The 18,976-nt window shown below is 44.5% G+C and overlaps 1 protein-coding gene across 2 annotated transcripts in view; it reads left to right on the plus strand.

The window, feature by feature from the left end:
- The window catches only part of LOC118370000 (xin actin-binding repeat-containing protein 2-like), a 56,579-nt gene that overhangs the window by 34,852 nt on the left and 2,751 nt on the right, over window positions 1–18,976 (plus strand). For both annotated transcript variants that reach the window (XM_035754755.2, XM_052499266.1), the window contains 6 exons: window positions 860–1,035; window positions 2,364–2,504; window positions 3,690–3,779; window positions 5,963–6,032; window positions 6,394–6,497; window positions 6,786–17,271. In XM_035754755.2, coding sequence (XP_035610648.2) covers window positions 860–1,035; window positions 2,364–2,504; window positions 3,690–3,779; window positions 5,963–6,032; window positions 6,394–6,497; window positions 6,786–17,271 — 11,067 coding nt within the window. The remainder of the gene's footprint in view (window positions 1–859; window positions 1,036–2,363; window positions 2,505–3,689; window positions 3,780–5,962; window positions 6,033–6,393; window positions 6,498–6,785; window positions 17,272–18,976) is intronic.

The following is an 18,976-nucleotide window of genomic DNA, read 5'->3' on the forward strand; positions in this document are numbered from 1 at the left end:
GCGTAGCGGAGTCAACCAAATCAATACTTGACTCTAATTGGACGTCTACAGGGATGTACTGTACTAATCACTAATCAGTGTGCGCGTCCATTTGTGTGTGTTGTTAGAACATTCCTGTTTGATTGAGGAGTTTGACTCGCTTCAGTTTCATGACGACATCCTTTGTGAATCCCCATTGTCATGTCTATGGCTATGTGTAGAGGGGTCCTGTAAGGGACATGTGACAGGACGTGGTTCTGGAACAAGCCGGACGGAGGTGTGAAGCTAACTTGGATGGCAGAAGAGATGAGTGGAGGCTGCTGAGGGGAGGACGGCTCATAATAATGGCTGGAATGGAGTCAATGGGAGGGTATAAACTTCATGGAAACCACATGTTTGATACCATTCCACTGACTCCATTCCAGCCATTATTATGATCCGTCCTCCCTACAGCAGCCTCCACTGGTGGAGACGGTCACTGTTGTCGCTCTGCCGCTCGCAGTTACATCATGGCCCCGTCCTTACAGATAGTAGGACGTAGCTAGCACAGCTGTTTTCCAATACGTCCTGTTAAAATGTCCTCCATGGTTATTTCAACAAGTATCTCTTGAAAGTATCTATTCTGTTTGTACATGTTTTATTTTATTTGACCATTAGTCTATTGGCACCACGAAATGGTGGACATCAATGAGCTGAAACGCAGAAAGGTTGACTCATAACTGATCCAACTCTTACGTAAACCACGGATTTACTGTAAATCAAGGATGAGAACGAACGCAGACATTCGTGTGACAAACGACGCTTTCAAGTCAGGATTCGGCTCTTTATGTGCATGAACTGCATTCTCATGTCCTGGAGTGTAAACTGTTGCGTTTTGCAGCTGCGGGTGGAACCAGGTCAGGACGTCCTGAGGAAAGGGAAGGGGTGGTGAGTCAGAGGAAAGGAGACGGAGGAGCGCTCACCAGTGAGGAGCCGGAGTCCGTGTCACTAAAGGAACGCATGGCCATGTATCAGGCTGCCGTGTCCAAGAAGGAGGCCAGCAGCTCATCCGCCACGGTAAGGGGATACTTCCACAAGGACGTAAAGAGAGATGGAGGGAAAGACACTCCAAGGATAATAACCAGACAGGCTGATAAGCAGGCAGGACAGGCAGACAGACACTATTCCTTCACACGGTATAATTGGCAGTGCATCCCATTTTAATGGACATTATTAACAGAACATTTTCACATACCTCCAAATATGACACATTCTCAAAACTATTCTACACAGACATCCATGACCACACAAACACGCTGTGTAAAAAAAACACAACAAAAAAGAGCTTTACGTGCCTGGTTCATCAGAGTAAAGAAACACCTTTCTGCAAGCAGCTTACACTTTGTCCAACCTGTAATTGAAAACGAGAGCATGTATTCAGCCGAGGCCATTAATTCAACTCAGTCTGTGGACTGAAGCCATCGGAGCCGCAACCTTTTAGCCTTTTACTGTACGTGACTCAGCGGTTCACTATTATTCACGATTATATGGCTTGTCTTCCCTGGTCTGTTGCATTCCATTCAGCTTCTCTATACCCAGGTCACGGTTATCTGATTGGAACTGAAAGGAACGTCAGGAAGACGTTTTTATATTCCTAAGCCTTTTTATATTGAGAATCCTCATAATTAGAAATAATTCCTCTTTTGTCATGAAAAAACCCAGCGTTGAATATTCGTGGACACGACAAAGATCTTCCAGCAACCACATATTCCAGGAACCTCTGTCCACACAGTAATATGTAACATTCTGAAGACAAGTAGTGGGATATCAACATTCATCATGTATCATTTACTTTTACATTCAGTACTGAATAATGACAGCAATATAGATTTGCTCTGAGGCCATCGGTGTCATTTGCCAGTGCCTCTGCGGTGACCTCCGTCGATCCCAGTGTCACGGCCCATGGGGAGGCTGCTGACAGCTGGCGGTGGGAGGCTGGGCTGTAGGGTTACTGCACACCATGAGGGGTAACAGACAGAATCTGGACCAGAATTATCCATCAATACATTTACAGCCACTGTCTGTATATGCCGCTAAAACATTGCTTGATACTGTTATACTGTGTTGTACTAGTTAGTTTGATTTGACTTGATGTCACAGATGTTTGGGATTTCCAATTGTGTGGGGAGACTGGGGACATCCTTCTCTTGCAAACGTCATGAGGTCCGAGTCATAACTCCCTACTGTATTTAGGGAAAGTAGTCCAGTCCTGTGGAATATGCTGCTCACTTATGCCCCCTTCAGGAAGTCCCGGGAACTACCACTGTATCCCTGAATATACTTTAATGAGAACTGTTTGCATGGCAAGGACTCGAATGAATGATGCCTATGTCTTCTCTTCATAGGTTATGGAGGAGTCAGAAGCCTGTTCTCTGCCAGGGGGTCTGGCCAGCGTGAAGAAACAGTTTGAGAGCCAGGAGTATGCCTCATCCTCCCAGTCCCAGACCAGCGTTACCCAGACCCATGTAGAAAAGAGATCCGTGCAGGTACTGCAACTAAACAGGCAAAGCATAAGCCATACATAGAAATGTATTCTTATTTATTTATATTGCACTACCATAGTAAAGCATACTGAACCATACTGAGTCATACGGGGTGGCAGGGTAGCCTAGTGATTAGAGCGTTGGACTAGTAACTGGAAGGTTGCAAGTTCAAACCCCTGAGCTGACAAGGTACAAATCTGTTGTTCTGCCCCTGAACAGGCAGTTAACCCACTGTTCCTAGGCTGTCATTGAAAATAAGAATTTGTTCTTAACTGACTTGCCTAGTTAAATAAAGATAAAATACAAATCCCAAATAAAACAAGACAGAAAGCCCATGTACAGGTCACAGCCACATGGGGATAGAGGTGTGTGATGACTCAGCATGCTGTAGTGATCTCACTGGATCTCATAAAAGTCGATTCAATTATGCCCAGTCTCTCTCATCCTGCCGAGCTTTAAAAACAGGCTGGATTCAGAGAGTGGGTTTGTGTAAATACTTAATGATGCATGGGGCTGTGGTCAGATGTGGAGCAGTGGGTTTTGTTAAGTTGTTGTTACTGTGCGTCAAGAGCCTTTTTATGTGTCTCTGCAGCTCAGGTAATGGTAAAACATGCTGTTTTGTTTTTGCTGTATGGCAAGTTGTACAGCAACAACATGTTATACCAGACCTAGGTGGTCTCAGGGAGGCAGTACTATTCTGGCATGTATGCTTCTATGCTCTAAATGCCAGGGAAAGAAAGTCCAATTTCAGGTATTACATTTCGAAAACCTATTTGAGGTGCATTTGGTGTATTTTCAAATTACTGCAATTGATAGGAAATCATGTATTATTTGTAGCAGATTCATTTTCCAGTAAGCTTTGCTCTCTAAACATTAATATTTTCCACTCCTGCTGCTAAATATGGTCTGCTGTCAGGGGGAACACAATACCGTTGTGTGTTTGTGACTGCTAGCTACAATGTGTGTGTGTTAAAGTGTTTGTGTGAGAGTGTGTTGCTGGCGACCTGTCAGCGACAGGAACAGACGCTAGTCGAGCGGGTCCGTGACAAAATACTGTGTGCCGCCGTAACCCCGTAAAGTAGAACCGGTGTAAACCACACCCACAGGCATCTGGAGACATTTGTGTTTGTGAATCATAAATATGTAGGCCGAGTGTGTGAACGGTCTGTGTGTGGTCTTTCTTGACAGGTGTCCAGCTCACAGGAGGTGACAGTGAGGAGCAGTGTCAGGGAGGTCAGTCCCACCACTCAGCAAGTGGCCTACTTCCATGGCCAGGAGGTGATATACACTTAAACATTATTACAAATCGTTACTTACCTGGTATTATTATTGACATTTCACATTCTTAAGATAAAGTGGTGATCCTAACTAGGATTAAATGTCAGGAATTGTGTAAAAACTGAGTTTAAATGTATTTGGCTATGGTGTATGTAAACTTCTGACTTCAACTGTTAAACTGACATTTAATATTAGTAGAAATTCCCTGTCTTAGGTCAGTTAGGATCATTTTAAGAATGTGAAATGTCAGACTAATAGAAGAGAGAATGATTTATTTCAGCTTTTATTTCTTTCATCACATTCCCAGTGGGTCAGAAGTTTACATACACTCAATTAGTATTTGGTAGCATTGCCTTTAAATGGTTTAACTTGGGTCAAACATTTCGGGTAGCCTTCCACAAGGCTTCCCACAATAAGTTGGGTGAATTTTGGCCCATTTCTCCTGACAGAGCTGGTGAAACTGAGTCAGGTTTGTAGGCATCCTCGCTCGCACACTCTTTTCCAGTTCTGCCCACAAATGTTCTATAGGATTGAGGTCGGGGCTTTGTGATGGCCACTCCAATACTTTGACTTTGTTGTCCTTAAGCTATTTTGCCACAACATTGTAAGTATGCTTGGTGTCATTGTCCATTTGGAAGACCCATATTTGACCAAGCTTTAACTTCCTAACTGATGTCTTGAGATGTTGCTTCAATATATCCACATAATTTTCCTCCCTCGTGATGCCATCTATTTTGTGAAGTGCACCAGTCCCTCCTGCAGCAACGCACCCCCACAACATGATGCTGCCACCCCTGTGCTTCACGTTTGGGATGGTGTTCTACGGCTTGCAAGCCTCCCCCTTTTACCTCCAAACATAACAATGGCCATTATGGCCAAACAGGTCTATTTTTGTTTCATCAGACCAGAGGACATTCCTCTGTCCCCATATGCAGTTTCAAACTGTAGTCTGGCGTTTTTATGGCGGTTTTGGAGCAGTGTCTTTTTCCTTGCTGAGCGGCCTTTCAGGTTGCGTCAATATAGGACTTGCTTTACTGTGGATATAGATACTTTTGTACCTGTTTCCTCCAGCATCTTCACAAGGTCCTTTGCTGTTATTCTTGGATTGATTTGCACTTTTCGCACTGAAATACGTTCATCTCTAGGAGACAGAACGCGTCTCCTTCCTGAGAGGTATGACGGCTGCGTGGTCCCATGGTGTTTATACTTGCGTACTATTGTTCGTACAGATGAACGTGGTACCTTCAGGCGTTTGGAAATTGCTCCTAAGGATGAACCAGACTTGTGGAGGTCTACAATTTTGTTTCTGATTTATTTTGATTTTCCCACGATGTCAAGCAAAGACGCACTGAGTTTGAAGGTAGGCCTTGAAATACATCCACAGGTACACCTCCAATTGACTCAAATGATGTCAATTAGCCTGTCAAAATCTTCTAAAGCCATGACATCATTTTCTGGAATTTTCCAAGCTATTTAAAGGCACAGTCAACTTAGTGTATGTACATTTCTGACCCACTGGAAGTGTCATACAGTGAATTATATGTGAAATAATCTGCCTGTAAACAACTGTTGGAAAATTACTTGTCATGCACAAAGTAGATGTCCTAACCGACTTGCCAAAACTATAGTTTGTTAACAAGACATTTGTGGAGTGGTTGAAAAACGAGTTTTAATGTCTCCAACCTAAGTGTCTGTAAAATTCCGACTTCAACTGTATATATATTTTAATTAGTCTTTATATTCAGTTGGACCCTTAACCCTGCAACTGTGCAATCTCAAACTCAACCAATTTCTCACAAACGCATATTGAGCCCATCATGAAGCCTGCTGGGCCGTTTCCCATCATTTCAGCCCACATCTACTCAATAAGTCTAATTATTTCAACTCAACATGTTAGCTGCTCCTGCAACTACCAGCAACATCTATAATTAAGTGTACGTGAATAATTTTAACACTTTATGTTTCACATATCACTTTATTTGTTTACCAAAGTTTTCCTACATAGAGTAAAGTTTTAAAAAAACAGATGCAGGACTAAATGAACCTTACGTGGTATGAAAAATGCTGTTTTCATTACGAATGAACATTCCACTTACACACCCTTTCTGTTGTCTGTGTGTGGAAAGGAAATCAATTTGAAGGATTGCCTATTGTGCTCACCGCTTGCCTCCATCTCACTACAGGTGACTCATGATCAAAGAGGTCAACAAAGCAACGTGGCCTCCAGTTATGAAAACCATTATGATGAAACAGGTAGAGTATAATACCATTCATATTTACATTTTGGGCTTTTTTTGATCACACGCTAGAGTGTACGTTGTATAGTAATGACTGTTGAAAAGCTGGAGATTATTCTCCAAGCCTAAATTACAGAGGAGGTGTCGAATTGAATTGTATCGCAGATGCTTTTCTATTAGAAATTCAGTGCAAGGCCACAAATTAAATCAAGGCGTAGGAAGGTAAAAAATATTGCAACTGGGAATAGGTTAATCAGTGCCACTTTCGGAATTGGAAATGGTAGGTTTTAAAGACACAATTTTAGTTTCCACCAAACCACCTGGGCTTCAAACTGAGAATCATTTAATGAGACAACTGCTTCCTGTTTCTATTTCAGTTAGGGTCATAGGAGGAGAGGACTTACCAAAAGTCTCCACTCAGGCTTTGAAGCAGCAGTATGAGAAGACGATCGAACAGGCCACGCCGGGCAAGCAAATCAAGGTAATGATGCAGTCTGTTTATCTACGTGGCCATTATAGTGTGTCTATAGACGATGCCATGATATCAACATCAAAGCAGGGGAATTCACTTTCAGGGTAGTGTGTACTGAGTAAATTGGATGACGTGAGATTTTTTTTGTAAAAACAAACATATTCAGAGATCTCATTATCTGCTTAAATCTACTCTACACTTTTTTTTCTGCTATACTGTCCTCTTTTCCATTTCTCTCATTTCATATTCTGACTGCAACTATCACTGTCTTTCTTTCCATCAATCATTAAACCATAGATTGATCTGGATTACAACCAGTTTCAATGGGCACCGGTAAACCAGTCCTCCTCAGCAGCAGCTAGCTATGAAAGTTCATCCACTGTTAAACAGTCATCCAGAGCTTCAGCAGCAACGAGCTATGAAACCTCATCCACTATGAGGACAGGGGCTGTCTCCTCATCTACCGCTGCCTCAGCCTCATCCACTATGAGGACAGGGGCTGTCTCTTCATCTACCGTTGGCTCAGCCTCATCCACTATGAGGTCAGGGGCTGTCTCCTCATCTACCGATGCCTCAACCTCATCCACCATGAGAACAGGGGCTGTCTCTTCCTCTACCGCTGCCTCAGCCTCATCCATGGATTATGAGACCATGGAGCACTTCCCTCCTCCACCCGCTGAACTAATGCCCCAGGAGGTCCCCGAGTGCTGTGACTCTGTCCCGCCTCAGGAGCAGCCTGGCCAACAGAGATACATATTCAACAAGGAGCAGTACTCCAAGCAGAGGAACCTCAATGAGCTGAAGCGCCTGTACAAGCACATGCACCCAGAGGTTCGGAGGACCATGGAGAAGGATTACTTCACCGACGTCACGGAGATCGAGCAGTCACAGCTGGATAGTGAAGATGAGATGACCGGGGAAGTCCAGCAGGCTTGCTATGTGTTTGAGAACAGTGGTGGGGATGAATGTATGAGCCCTGAGGGAGATTACCTGGAGTGGGACGAGATCCTTAAAGGGGAGGTGCAGTCCATGCGCTGGATGTTTGAGAATAAGCCGCTGGATACCATTAAAGATGACAGCCCAGATGAGGATGATGAAGTGAAGAACATTGCTGAGCAGGAAATCATTGCAGGAAGTGATGTCAAATACACAGCCTGGATGTTTGAGACCCAGCCCATGGATGCGCTGCGTGCAGACACCCCAGACTCCACCGTACAGACAGGGAAATTGACCGAGCTGGCGAGAGGAGACGTACGAACAGCCACATATCTTTTTGAGACCCAGCCACTGGATTGTCTGAATAAAATCTACCAGGAGGATGAGCAAGCCTTGGAGGTTGTCTTCACTAAAGATATTACAGGAGGGGACGTGAAAACAGCCAGGTATCTGTTTGAAACGCAACACTTGGATTCCCTCAGCCACACAGAGACCATTGAGGAGAGCCACTTCTTGAACCTGAAGTCAGAGCTTGAGGAGATCAAAGGGGAAGTGAAGACAACCACGCGGATGTTTGAGACCCAGCCCATGTGTGTCATCAGGGGCAACTCTGGAAATATACTGGAGATCACCGCCATCCGCAGGGAGGAGATGGAGAAAGGAGACGTGAAGACCTCCCGCTGGCTCTTTGAGACCCAGCCTCTGGACATGATCAACAAAGACCCTGCCAAGGTGAAGCTGATCTGTGGAGTCTCCATGGAGGACAACTCGCAGGGAGACGTGAACCGGGGGAGGTGGCTGTTCGAGACAAAGACACTGGACTCCATTAAAGACGAGGAATGGCAAAGCATCAGGCAAAAGGAGGAGATTATTGGAGCTGATGTGCGGAAGCACTGCCTGGTTTTCGAGACACAGCAGATGGATACTCTGAAAGACAACGCCAATGCCAGACATTTACTCTCAGAGGCGATTGTAGGAGGTGATGTGCGATCAGCAAAACATCTGTTTGAGACAGTGCCAATGGAGAACCTGAAGGATCTGGCTGAAGTAGGGAAGCTTCAGAAGATGGTTGCGTCCGAGGAGGAGAAGGGTGATGTTAGACATCAGAAGTGGGTTTTTGAAAGTCAACCACTTGAAAACATAAGGGAGGAGAAGAAGGAAATGACACGCTCTATAAACCTTGAAGAAATTGATAAGGGCGACGTCACAAATCACAAGGAAAGATTTGAAACCTTGGATTTAAGCAGATGTGAGGGGGCACAGAGAATTCAAGTTGAAGGTGTTACCAGTGGGTCTGTGAAATCAAACAAAGTTCTTTTTGAATCCACCCCGATGTATGCCATGCAAGACAGCGAGGGACACTACCACGAGGTGAAAACCGTGCGACGTGAGGAGATAGTAAAAGGAGATGTTCGCAGCTGCAGGTGGATGTTTGAAACACGTCCTATCGATGGATTTGATGAAAGTAGCAATAAATTCCAGATTATAAAAGGTATATCAAAGGAGGAGATTGAATCGGGCGATGTCAAGACTGCCAAGTGGTTATTTGAAACTCAACCCCTCGATGGTATTAAACATTTCAGCAACACTGAAGAAGATGAAACTAAGACAAAGGAGAGTGTTGAAATTGAGAAGGGTGACGTGAAAACCTGCAGGTGGCTGTTCGAGACTCAACCAATGGATAATCTGTATGAGAAAGCAGATAAGGTGAGGAATGAGACTGAGGTTGAGGAGGTCAACAAAGGGGACGTCAAAACATGCACCTGGCTCTTTGAGACGCAGAACCTCGATAACATCTGTGACCATTCCGAGTCCGAATCAGAGACCGTTCTCAAAACCTGCACTGTCAAACAAGAGGACGTCCAAGGCAAAGATGTGCATCACGCTCGCTTTCTCTTTGAGACAGAGAACCTGGAGAACCTCACAGGAGAGGAGAATGGTGCCTTCAGGAGGGTGACTAAGATTGATGTCCAGTCTGGAGATGTGTCTAGGATGAAGTTTCTCTTTCAGAATCGGTCTTCCGACATCATGACCTCAACCTCATCTGAAACGATGCATAAGCTGAAGACCCTGACGGCGGAGGAAATTCAGAAAGGAAATGTGGTGAACAACACGTGGCTTTTTGAAAATCAACCTATAGACACTATCCGCGAGGATACGGAGGAAGCCAAGGATACTCGCACCGTAACTGATGTGCAGGGAGGAAACGTTGGTCAAGGACGCTTCGTTTTTGAGACTTACTCTCTCGATAAAATCCAGGAGGAGTCCACCGAGACTGAAATTTCAAAAATCCAGAGCATCATCAGGGACGATATAGAGAAAGGGGATGTGAAAAGCTACACCATGATGTTTGAAAATCAGCCACTGTATGCAATCTGTGACAAAGAAGGCCACTACCATGAAGTTACCACTATGACAAAGGAAGAAATCATGAGAGGAGACGTGGTGGGGGCCCGGTGGTTATTTGAGACAAAACCTCTGGATTCAATAAGGGACACAGACGACGTCTATGTCATCAAATCTGTCACTGAGGAGGACGTCCAGAAAGGTGATGTCAGCACGGCCAGGTGGAGGTTCGAAACACAACCTCTTGATGAAATCGCTGAGGACATGAAAGTGTTGACTAAAACAGTTGACGATATCCAGGGTGGTGATGTGAAGACAAACAAAAACCTTTTTGAGACAGATGAACTGTCCCAGAAGTATGTTAGAACTGTTAGCGTGAGTGAGATCCAAAAAGGGGACGTCAGGACTGCCTCGTGGATGTTTGAAACACACAGCATCGATAAGATCCATGGCGAGGGCTCAGAATATGATGAAATGGAGACTGTGACAAAAGAAGAAGTGATGAAAGGAGATGTCAAGCAGTCTGTGTGGCTCTTTGAAAAACAGCCGCTTGACAGCATTAAAGAGTCTGACGGAACAGAGACTGTTGTCACCCGGGAGGAGATCCCACAAGCAGATGTAAAGACAACAACATGGCTTTTTGAAACCACTCCTTTAACCAAATTTAATGAGAACAGTGTAGAAAGAACTGAAATAATGGGGAAGAGCATCAAAGAGACCCTTGAAGAGCTGTATTGTCAGAAAATGGTTGACTCACAAGGGATTCTCATTGAGACGGATGAGATCGGAGATGTCAGAATGGCAAAATACAGACTCATGAACCAAGATGCTCCAGAAATCCAGAAGGAGGAGGTGATCAGAGGGGATCTGAACAACATCATGATGAACCTCCTAAACAGACGAGAAATGACAGAGAAAGGGATAGTCATAGACCAGGACGAGAGAGGCAACATCAACACAACAGTAAAACAGCTATTCAACCAAGAAAAGGGATTCAATGTTGAGAAGGAGGAAATCCTCAGAGGCGACATTCAAGAGGCCATCAACAACCTACTGAAGGAGGAGGGCTCCTCAAAACGTGGAATTCTGATTCAAGAAGATGAAAAGGGAGATGTGCGAATGACTATATACTCCCTCCTCAATAAGGAAGACGGTGGTGGCATTGAGAAGGAGGATATCATCAAAGGCAATGTCAGTAGGACCCTTCACAGTCTCTTGTCCAACCCAGGGTCAGAGGAATCTAAAAGGATAAGGGTGGAAGACACGGAGAGGGGTAACGTTAGCTTTTACTCCACCTGTATTGAATCTGGGGCACTGGATTACCTCAAACAACTCCAGTTTGAACCTAATGAGGAACAAGAACAGGCGCAGAAGGAACGTATCATTGGCGGCGACGTTATGGAAACCAAAATGACACTAAGGAAGAATCAACAGCAGATTGAACGCACAGTAGCTGACGACGATATTGTCCCTGGTGATGTCAACAACACTGTGAAGGTGTTCATGATGGAACCTGCTCTCTTGCTGGACAACCTGCAGAAAGAGGAAATTGTCAAGGGAGATCTGAGGGCGGCCCTGGACTCACTGACCAAAACTATTAGCAAGAGAGTCGTGATAGAGAAAGAGGAAGTGGTGAAAGGGGACCTGCACACCACTCTGAGGTCTTTGGAGGAGGCTCAAAACCAAGCCAAGGAAATGGAAAAGCCAGAAATTGTCCGAGGTGATATCCGAGGAGCCCTCCAATCATTAGAGAAGTCTGCGACCACCAAGACTGAGGTAACTGTTGAGGATTTAGTGCCCGGCGATATCAAAGGCACCTTGAAATCACTAGAAGAGGCTAAGCAGGCAGTGAAAGAGATGGAAAAGGAGGAGATTGTAAAGGGAGACATTCATATTGCGATGAAGGGTTTGCATGAGGCCTCGAGTGAGAAAAAGCTTTACCAGCACCAAGTGAGTGAACAGGGGGACGTGAGAGGCACAATACAGCTGTTACTAGAACCATCCACATCCCCCCGAATGCAACGCAGGGGAAGCACTGAGGGAGATGTGAAGACCTCCATAAAATGCCTCTACGAAGGGCAGGGGCAGGACCAGGATGAGGAGCAATCACAGATGGAGAAGGAGGAGGTGATAAAGGGAGATGTTAAAGGAGCGATAAAGAATCTGATGCAGAGAAAAGAATATTCCAATCGGAAAGTACGAAAGTATCCTCCCAGGAAAGCTCCCAGAGCTCATGTGAAAAATCCATTACCCACACAGCAAGTGATGGACCATGAATACTCAGATGTGGCTAAGAATGAGAACGTCACAGTCAATCTAGCCCCTGCTGTGAAAAACCTGTCTCAGAGTCAGAGCAGTAAATCACAGGACACCACACAAAAGCACACTGGGACGTACACCGAGAACAAATCAGTGAAGAGCAGCAGGACCCTCACCCAAGAGGAACACTCTATGACAACACAGGTACAAACAGTCAATATTTTGGAGGCCTCACAGCAGGAACATGTAAAAGAACAGACTGAAGTTAAAGAACAGACACGTGTTGAACAGAGTGTGAAACTGAAAATGCAACCCCCTCCTAAGAACATGATCATAAAGAAGAAAAACCAGACCAATCAGATTAATGATAATACATCAATGAATCAGATGACAGAGATTAAAGCAGCCAATCGGATGACTGTGAATCAATCATCCAATCAGATTAATGTGAAAAAAGCAGCCAATCAGATGACTGAGAATAAAGCTGCCAATCAGAAGATTGTGAATAAATCAGCCAATCACATGACTGAGAATAAAGCAGTCAATCAGATGATTGTGAATAAATCAGCCAATCACATGACTGAAAATAAAGCATCCAATCAGATGAGTGTGAATAAATCAGCCAATCATATGACTGAAAATAAAGCATCCAATCAGATGAGTGTGAATAAATCAGCCAATCATATGACTGAGAATAGAGCAGCCAATCAGCTGATTGTGAATACATCAGCCAATCATATGACTGAGAATAGAGCAGCCAATCAGCTGATTGTGAATACATCAGCCAATCATATGACTGAGAATAGAGCAGCCAATCAGCTGATTGTGAATACATCAGCCAATCATATGACTGAGAATAAAGCAGTCTCAGACATAAGTGTGATGAAAGAAACACAGAGAGAAACACAAGTCTCAGACATGAACGTGACCACACAGGTCAAAACAGTCAATATGTCTGAGTCCTCACAGCAGACACATGTTAAAGAACAGGCTGTGAAACAGAAAATACCACCACCCCCTAAACCCATCTTCATAAACAAGAAAAACATGACCAATCAGATGACTGATAATACATCAACGAATCAGATGAAGGAGATTAAAGCAGCCAATCAGATAACTGAGAATGAAGCAGCCTCAGACATAAATGTGATGAAAGAAAGACAAAGCACATCTCAAACTAATATTGTTTCAAAGCAAACACAGGAAACAAAAACAATGAAACAGTTGCAAACAACAGTGACAGAGCATAAGACTGTCACACAAAAACACAACGTCAAAAATCTGAATACAAATTTCCGGAACCTGGACATGAAGGGAAAAGGTATGCTAAAGAAAGGGGCGCCTGAGATTCATTTCCCACCTCCTCCCACGTCCCCGCCTCCACCATCTGAGTCTGAGATGTCTCTTCCTCCCCCGCCCTCACCAGTGGCAGGCTGCCCAATGTCCCTGTCAAGCCGTAGCCCAATGTTTCCCACATCCCGTCCCCTGATTATGAGACAGGACAGTGACCTTCCGCCTCCACCTCCTCCACCCCCAGTAGAATGCGGGGAGCCCGACTTTTTCTCTTCTCCCCCACCCCCACCATCCGTGGCAGGGCAAGACTTTCTTCCTCCACCACCCTCACAGCAAGAGCTGAACTCAATGCCACACCAAGTGCCTACACCACCACCTGGAAAGCCATTTAAAGCTAGGCCTTTATTCAAAATCCCAAAACCTGAGCCACCCAAGCAACCAATACTGGTCAAACCAAAATGGCAGAAAAAGCCAGCAGCACCACCACCAACTCCTCCACCTCCTCAACCAATGATGGTTCAAACAGAACATAAAGAGGAAGGAGTCGTCCAGGAAGTCAAAAGTGAAATCAGTTGTCAACAGGAAGAAAATACAAATACTACCAACACACAGGTTCAATCTGATTCGACAGTGTCCATGACTAAAATCCCTTCACCAATCCCAGTGGCAAAACCACCACAGGAAGTGTTGCCACGACCACCTAAAAAGGTATTCATCCCTCCAATCAAAATACCCCCACCTGCAGAACTTGCACCAGTGGCAAAACCTAAACCATATGCCCGTAAATTCAAAACCCCACTGATGCTGGCAGAGGAAAGGTATCGTGTGCAGAGAGAGGAGGCTGAGAGAAACAAGTCACAAGACACAACTCCCGCCACTTCACGAGTCACATCTCCCACCTCTCCTCCAACTAACATGATGCAGATGATGGGCTCAACCAATGTTGCAAATGAACAACACTCACTTGCACACAAAACAGAACAGTCAAAAGTGACCTCAGAGGTAACACATGAACAGGCTGAGGAAACTCAGTCTAAAAGCAAAGTATGCACAGCATCACAAGAGCCGCCCATGAAGAAAGCTCTATCACATATCCCCCTGAGCAAACCGTTGATCTCCATGGTAAATAAGAAATCAACCTCTGAATCTGGAAATATTTCCTCAGATAAGAAACACATCACTGATCAGTCCTCGATGGCCTCTTCTGGGAAAGAACTCGCCTCATCTGTTGCCACCAGAAAACATCAGTCTGTTTCCTTGGGCAAGCATCAGTCTATTTCAGTCCCTGCTGCTCACCCTCACCATGAGTCCAACATTAAAGTCCAATCTGGCTCTAATGTGATTTCGTCCTCAGTAGCTGAGAAGCAGAGTGGTATGAATGCTAGCTCACGGTCTATCATCTCCACTCAGAGTATTGTCCAGGAAAATGCACATCTTCAAACCCAATACGCCGTCACATCCGAAGCAGAGGATGCAAAGAATACTAACGCCGTACTCACACAGGAAGTAAAAAAGATTCCATCTCAGCCCACCAAAATCAAAATTCCAAAAGTGACACCAAATTTCAAGGTGAGAACAGTGAAGTTGCCAACAGAGAAGAAGGAGGAGAAAAGCGAGGTGGTGGAAAAAGATGAACGAGCAGTGAAAAATGAATTACATGTACATCAAATGGGTATGGAGACTATTTCTAAGAGTGAGACCAGAGTAGTTCAGGAGAGCACCCAGATGGCCACCAGTAGCTCAGCAAAAAATGACGTAAAGGTGGAGATGAATGTGACACAGGAGAAAGCTGAGGAGGTTGAGAAAACTGCAGTTGCCAAGGAAACAAAGCTGGAAAGTCAAATGAAGACAAAGGCAAAGCAGAAAGCCATTAAAGTCCCTCGGCCCAAAGAGCCAAAACTAGTTCCCATGCCAGTAGCTCAGGCTCCAGGGCACTGCCACATATCTGTCTCCCATAGTCAACAAAGCATGCAGGAACAGCACATTCAGAAGCACGAGCAAGTGATTGTTAATGCGAGAGTAGTTCAACAGAGCTTCCAGAAGCAGGAACAGCAGGTTCGCACACAGAAGCAGCAGGTCAAGTCTTTCCAACAACAAGGAGAAGTAAGCAAAATGCAGCAGCATCAGGAGAGTTCGAAGGCAGAGTCAACGGATGTCTCCGTGAACATTGCAGGGAAGGCAGCAGCACAGACAGAAGCAGCTCAATCAATGGAGGAAAGCTCAGCTCAATCAGTGGAGGAGAGCACAGATTCGGAGAAATGTGTAATGGTACAGAAGCTGCTATTTAACATTAAGCAGCTTCATCCAGGGAAAATGGATTCAAACTCAGTGAGGACAATACTTAGTGGGGTCCCTGACTGGTTGATGAGGGCGGAGGAAACGCGTGATTTAACACAGGTTGCTGTTCAGCAGAATAAGAAGAAGCTCACAGAGATCATTTTCCGTGTGAGAAACCTAGCACAAGCAAAACTTGTATTCTTAGAAGGACACATGGCAGCCACGGCAAAACAGGAAAGTGAACCTGCACCTGCATCATCACCTGCACAACCACCTGCACCACAACCTGCACCACCACCTGCATCATCACCTGCACCACCACCTGCACCAGCACTGGAAAAGAAAGGATTTGGAGGAGCAACAGCCAAAATATCTAAAATAAGCATTGGCTCGTCAAGAGTCGAAACCCATAAGAAAGTGGTTGAGGAGAGGAAGATCTCTCATGAGAGCAAAAAGCCAGAGCTGACTGAAGTAAAAGGTCCTGATCCCAGAGTTCCCTCTCCCATGCTTGCAACGCGAACACCTTCACCTACCTTCATAAGCATTGAATCAGTGAGGAGAACAAACTCACCCCTCACAGTGACACCCTCACCTCCTCTGTCATACAGGTCTGGTGCCACCCCAACCCCACCACCTCCCCCTCCCCGCACCCCTACCTCTCGGTTCTGTAGGGCCACACCCTCTCCCACCTTTAGCCGCTCAGAAAAGCTAGCCAAGTTGAAAGACACCACTGCGAAGCTCTCTAGGGGCATGACACCTCCCCCGCCCATGCCTGAGTTTCTGACCACAGAGCAAGCCTCTGACAGAGAGGATTCCCCAGCGCTGATTGAACCTGAGATCCACATGCAGACACAGGAGATGGAGACTGGGACGACGACTCCGGATGTGGCTGATATGGTTGACTCCATGATGACTGTCAGAGACAAGAAGTTCTTCTTTGAGGAAGCTCAGAAGGCAGAGGTGAGCAGGACATACATGCGGAAGGACCCCATTGAAATCCCGGAGCGCCTGGGTCCAGAGGATCTGGAGGAAGTGCCTGAGGGTGTGAATATAGACATAATGAAAGAGGATCTCCCTAGGCTTGACCTGTCAAAGCTGGTCAATCAATTTGAATCCCCACAACCAAAGCTGTACATCAGAAAAGATCCCATCATCATCACGGATAGACTGGGAAGTGACACTGAAGATTCAGAGGCAGACCCCAAAACGCCAAAAACCGGTGAAACACCTGCCTTCAACATCAAGGCCATCAAGAATGCCTTTGACTTGGGTGATCGTAATGCTCTCAAAGAAGTGAGAGAGAAACAAGAGGAGAGAGAGAGGAGAGAATCAGAATCTGCCGAACCGACGGGGCACTCCAAAACAAAGTCCGTCACTGAGGAGTTCTCTGGCATGGATGAATTTGGCACCGTAACAAGAGGGGTGAGGAGCGAGACCAGCATGCACTCTGAGAGCCACATGACTCGCCCCCTCCCTCCCTCCTATGCCGACGTGGTGAAAGGGACGGTTGAAGAGATGGCAGTTCCTGTGGAGGCCGCCACCGAGGACCTACTGAAGAGCTTCCACCAGTCCTGGGCCGAAAGCGAGAGTGTGTTCCAGAATCTGGGATTCAGTGTCTCAGAACAGAGGACATCACAGATCGTAACACACCAGCAGGAGACTGTCGTGACGGGTAAACCAACGTGTGGAGCATGAGGGGAGACTAATAGAGAGTGATGGTGTGTTTAACATATTTTTTGTGTGAAAGTAAAAAACTATTAACAGTACCTTCAAATTCAGCATTAAAGTTTTGCATCTGCACTGTTTTTAATGATGCATTTCCCCTTTGTTGCTCTTCTTCTTTATTCTTATCTGACAGACACTAACACTTCTAAAGCATAATGCATCTAATGGGTACTGGCAGTCTGTTTAGAATGCATTAAAACACAGCAAGAGAGCGCCTCATGATGTGCTTGTCTACAGGGGGGTGGTTTTGTTGATGCCTAAGATATAGAGCTGCTTTTGCAAAAAGCAGTGATGGGAAGTTATGGATTCATGTGTTCATGCTTGTGTGAGGATGCGGTTGTATATTTCTAATTATAAACTGGGTGGGTCGAGCCATAAATGCTGATTGGCTGATGGCCGTGGTATTTCAGACCGTATACCACAGGTATGACAAAATATGTATTTTTACTGTTCTAATTACATTGGTAACCAGTTTATAATAGCAATAAGGCACCTCGGGGGCTGCGTAGTGCCTAAAAACAGTCGTTAGCCGTGGTATATTGGTCATATACCACACCTCCTCGGACCGTATGCTTAAGTATAGAATAAACATGTATATTCCATAAAAAAAGTAACAAGTTATATGATCATTCTGATTAGGATTTAAAGCTGCAATATGTAACTTTTTGGGGGACCTGACCAAAGTCACATAGAAATGTGAGTTATAGATCTGCCATTCTCATTGAAAGCAAGTCTAAGAAGCGGTAGATCTGTTCTATCTGTGTTATTACAATGCTTCCATTTCTTACGTCTAGTTTTTGAGTCACTTTTGGTTTTGTGCACCATCTTCAAACAGCTGAAAATACAATATTTTTGGTTATGTAAAATATATTTCACAGCGGTTTAGATGATACAATGATTCACTACACTAAATTCACTTGTTTTGTCACTAAAAATCTAATTAGGCGAACTATTCGAATTTTAGCAACCAGGAAATGGCGGCGCGATTTCTACATAGTGTACCTTTAAATCTAAATTGAAATTATCTAAACATGAACTACAATTTATAATGGACTCATGTAGTATAATATAAAGTCTTCAGAGCACTACATACAGTGGGGTCCTAAATTATTGACACCATTAATAATTATGAGCAATAATAACTGATGACTAATAAACAATTAAAATACTGAGCTAATGTATATTGTATGTGACATTTTATGGGGAAATTATATTATTTTATACTAATACAATTGCTCAGAGAAAGAGATTTTATTGAATAAGTCACATACATTTAAAAAAAAAAATCTTATAAATAAAGTAGTCAAAAGTTGAGTATTTGTTCCCATATTCCGAACACGTGACTCTACAAAATTGTTGGATGCATTTGCCTAATTACATAGTTTTGGTTGTGTTTCAGATTATTTTGTGGCCAATAGTAATGAATGGTAAATCATGTATTGTGTCATTTTGGATTCACTTTTAATGCAAATAAGAATATAATGTGTTTCTAAACACTTCTACATTAATATGAATGCTACCATGGTTACGGATAATCCTGAATGAATCCTGAATAATGATGAGTGAGAAAGTTACAGAGGTTCAAAGATCGTACCCCCAAGACATGCTATCCTCTCACCATAACCAATAATGGGGAGGATAGCATGTCTTGG

Source organism: Oncorhynchus keta, chromosome 37 (genome assembly GCF_023373465.1).
Source record: "Oncorhynchus keta strain PuntledgeMale-10-30-2019 chromosome 37, Oket_V2, whole genome shotgun sequence".
Lineage (NCBI taxonomy): Eukaryota > Metazoa > Chordata > Actinopteri > Salmoniformes > Salmonidae > Oncorhynchus > Oncorhynchus keta.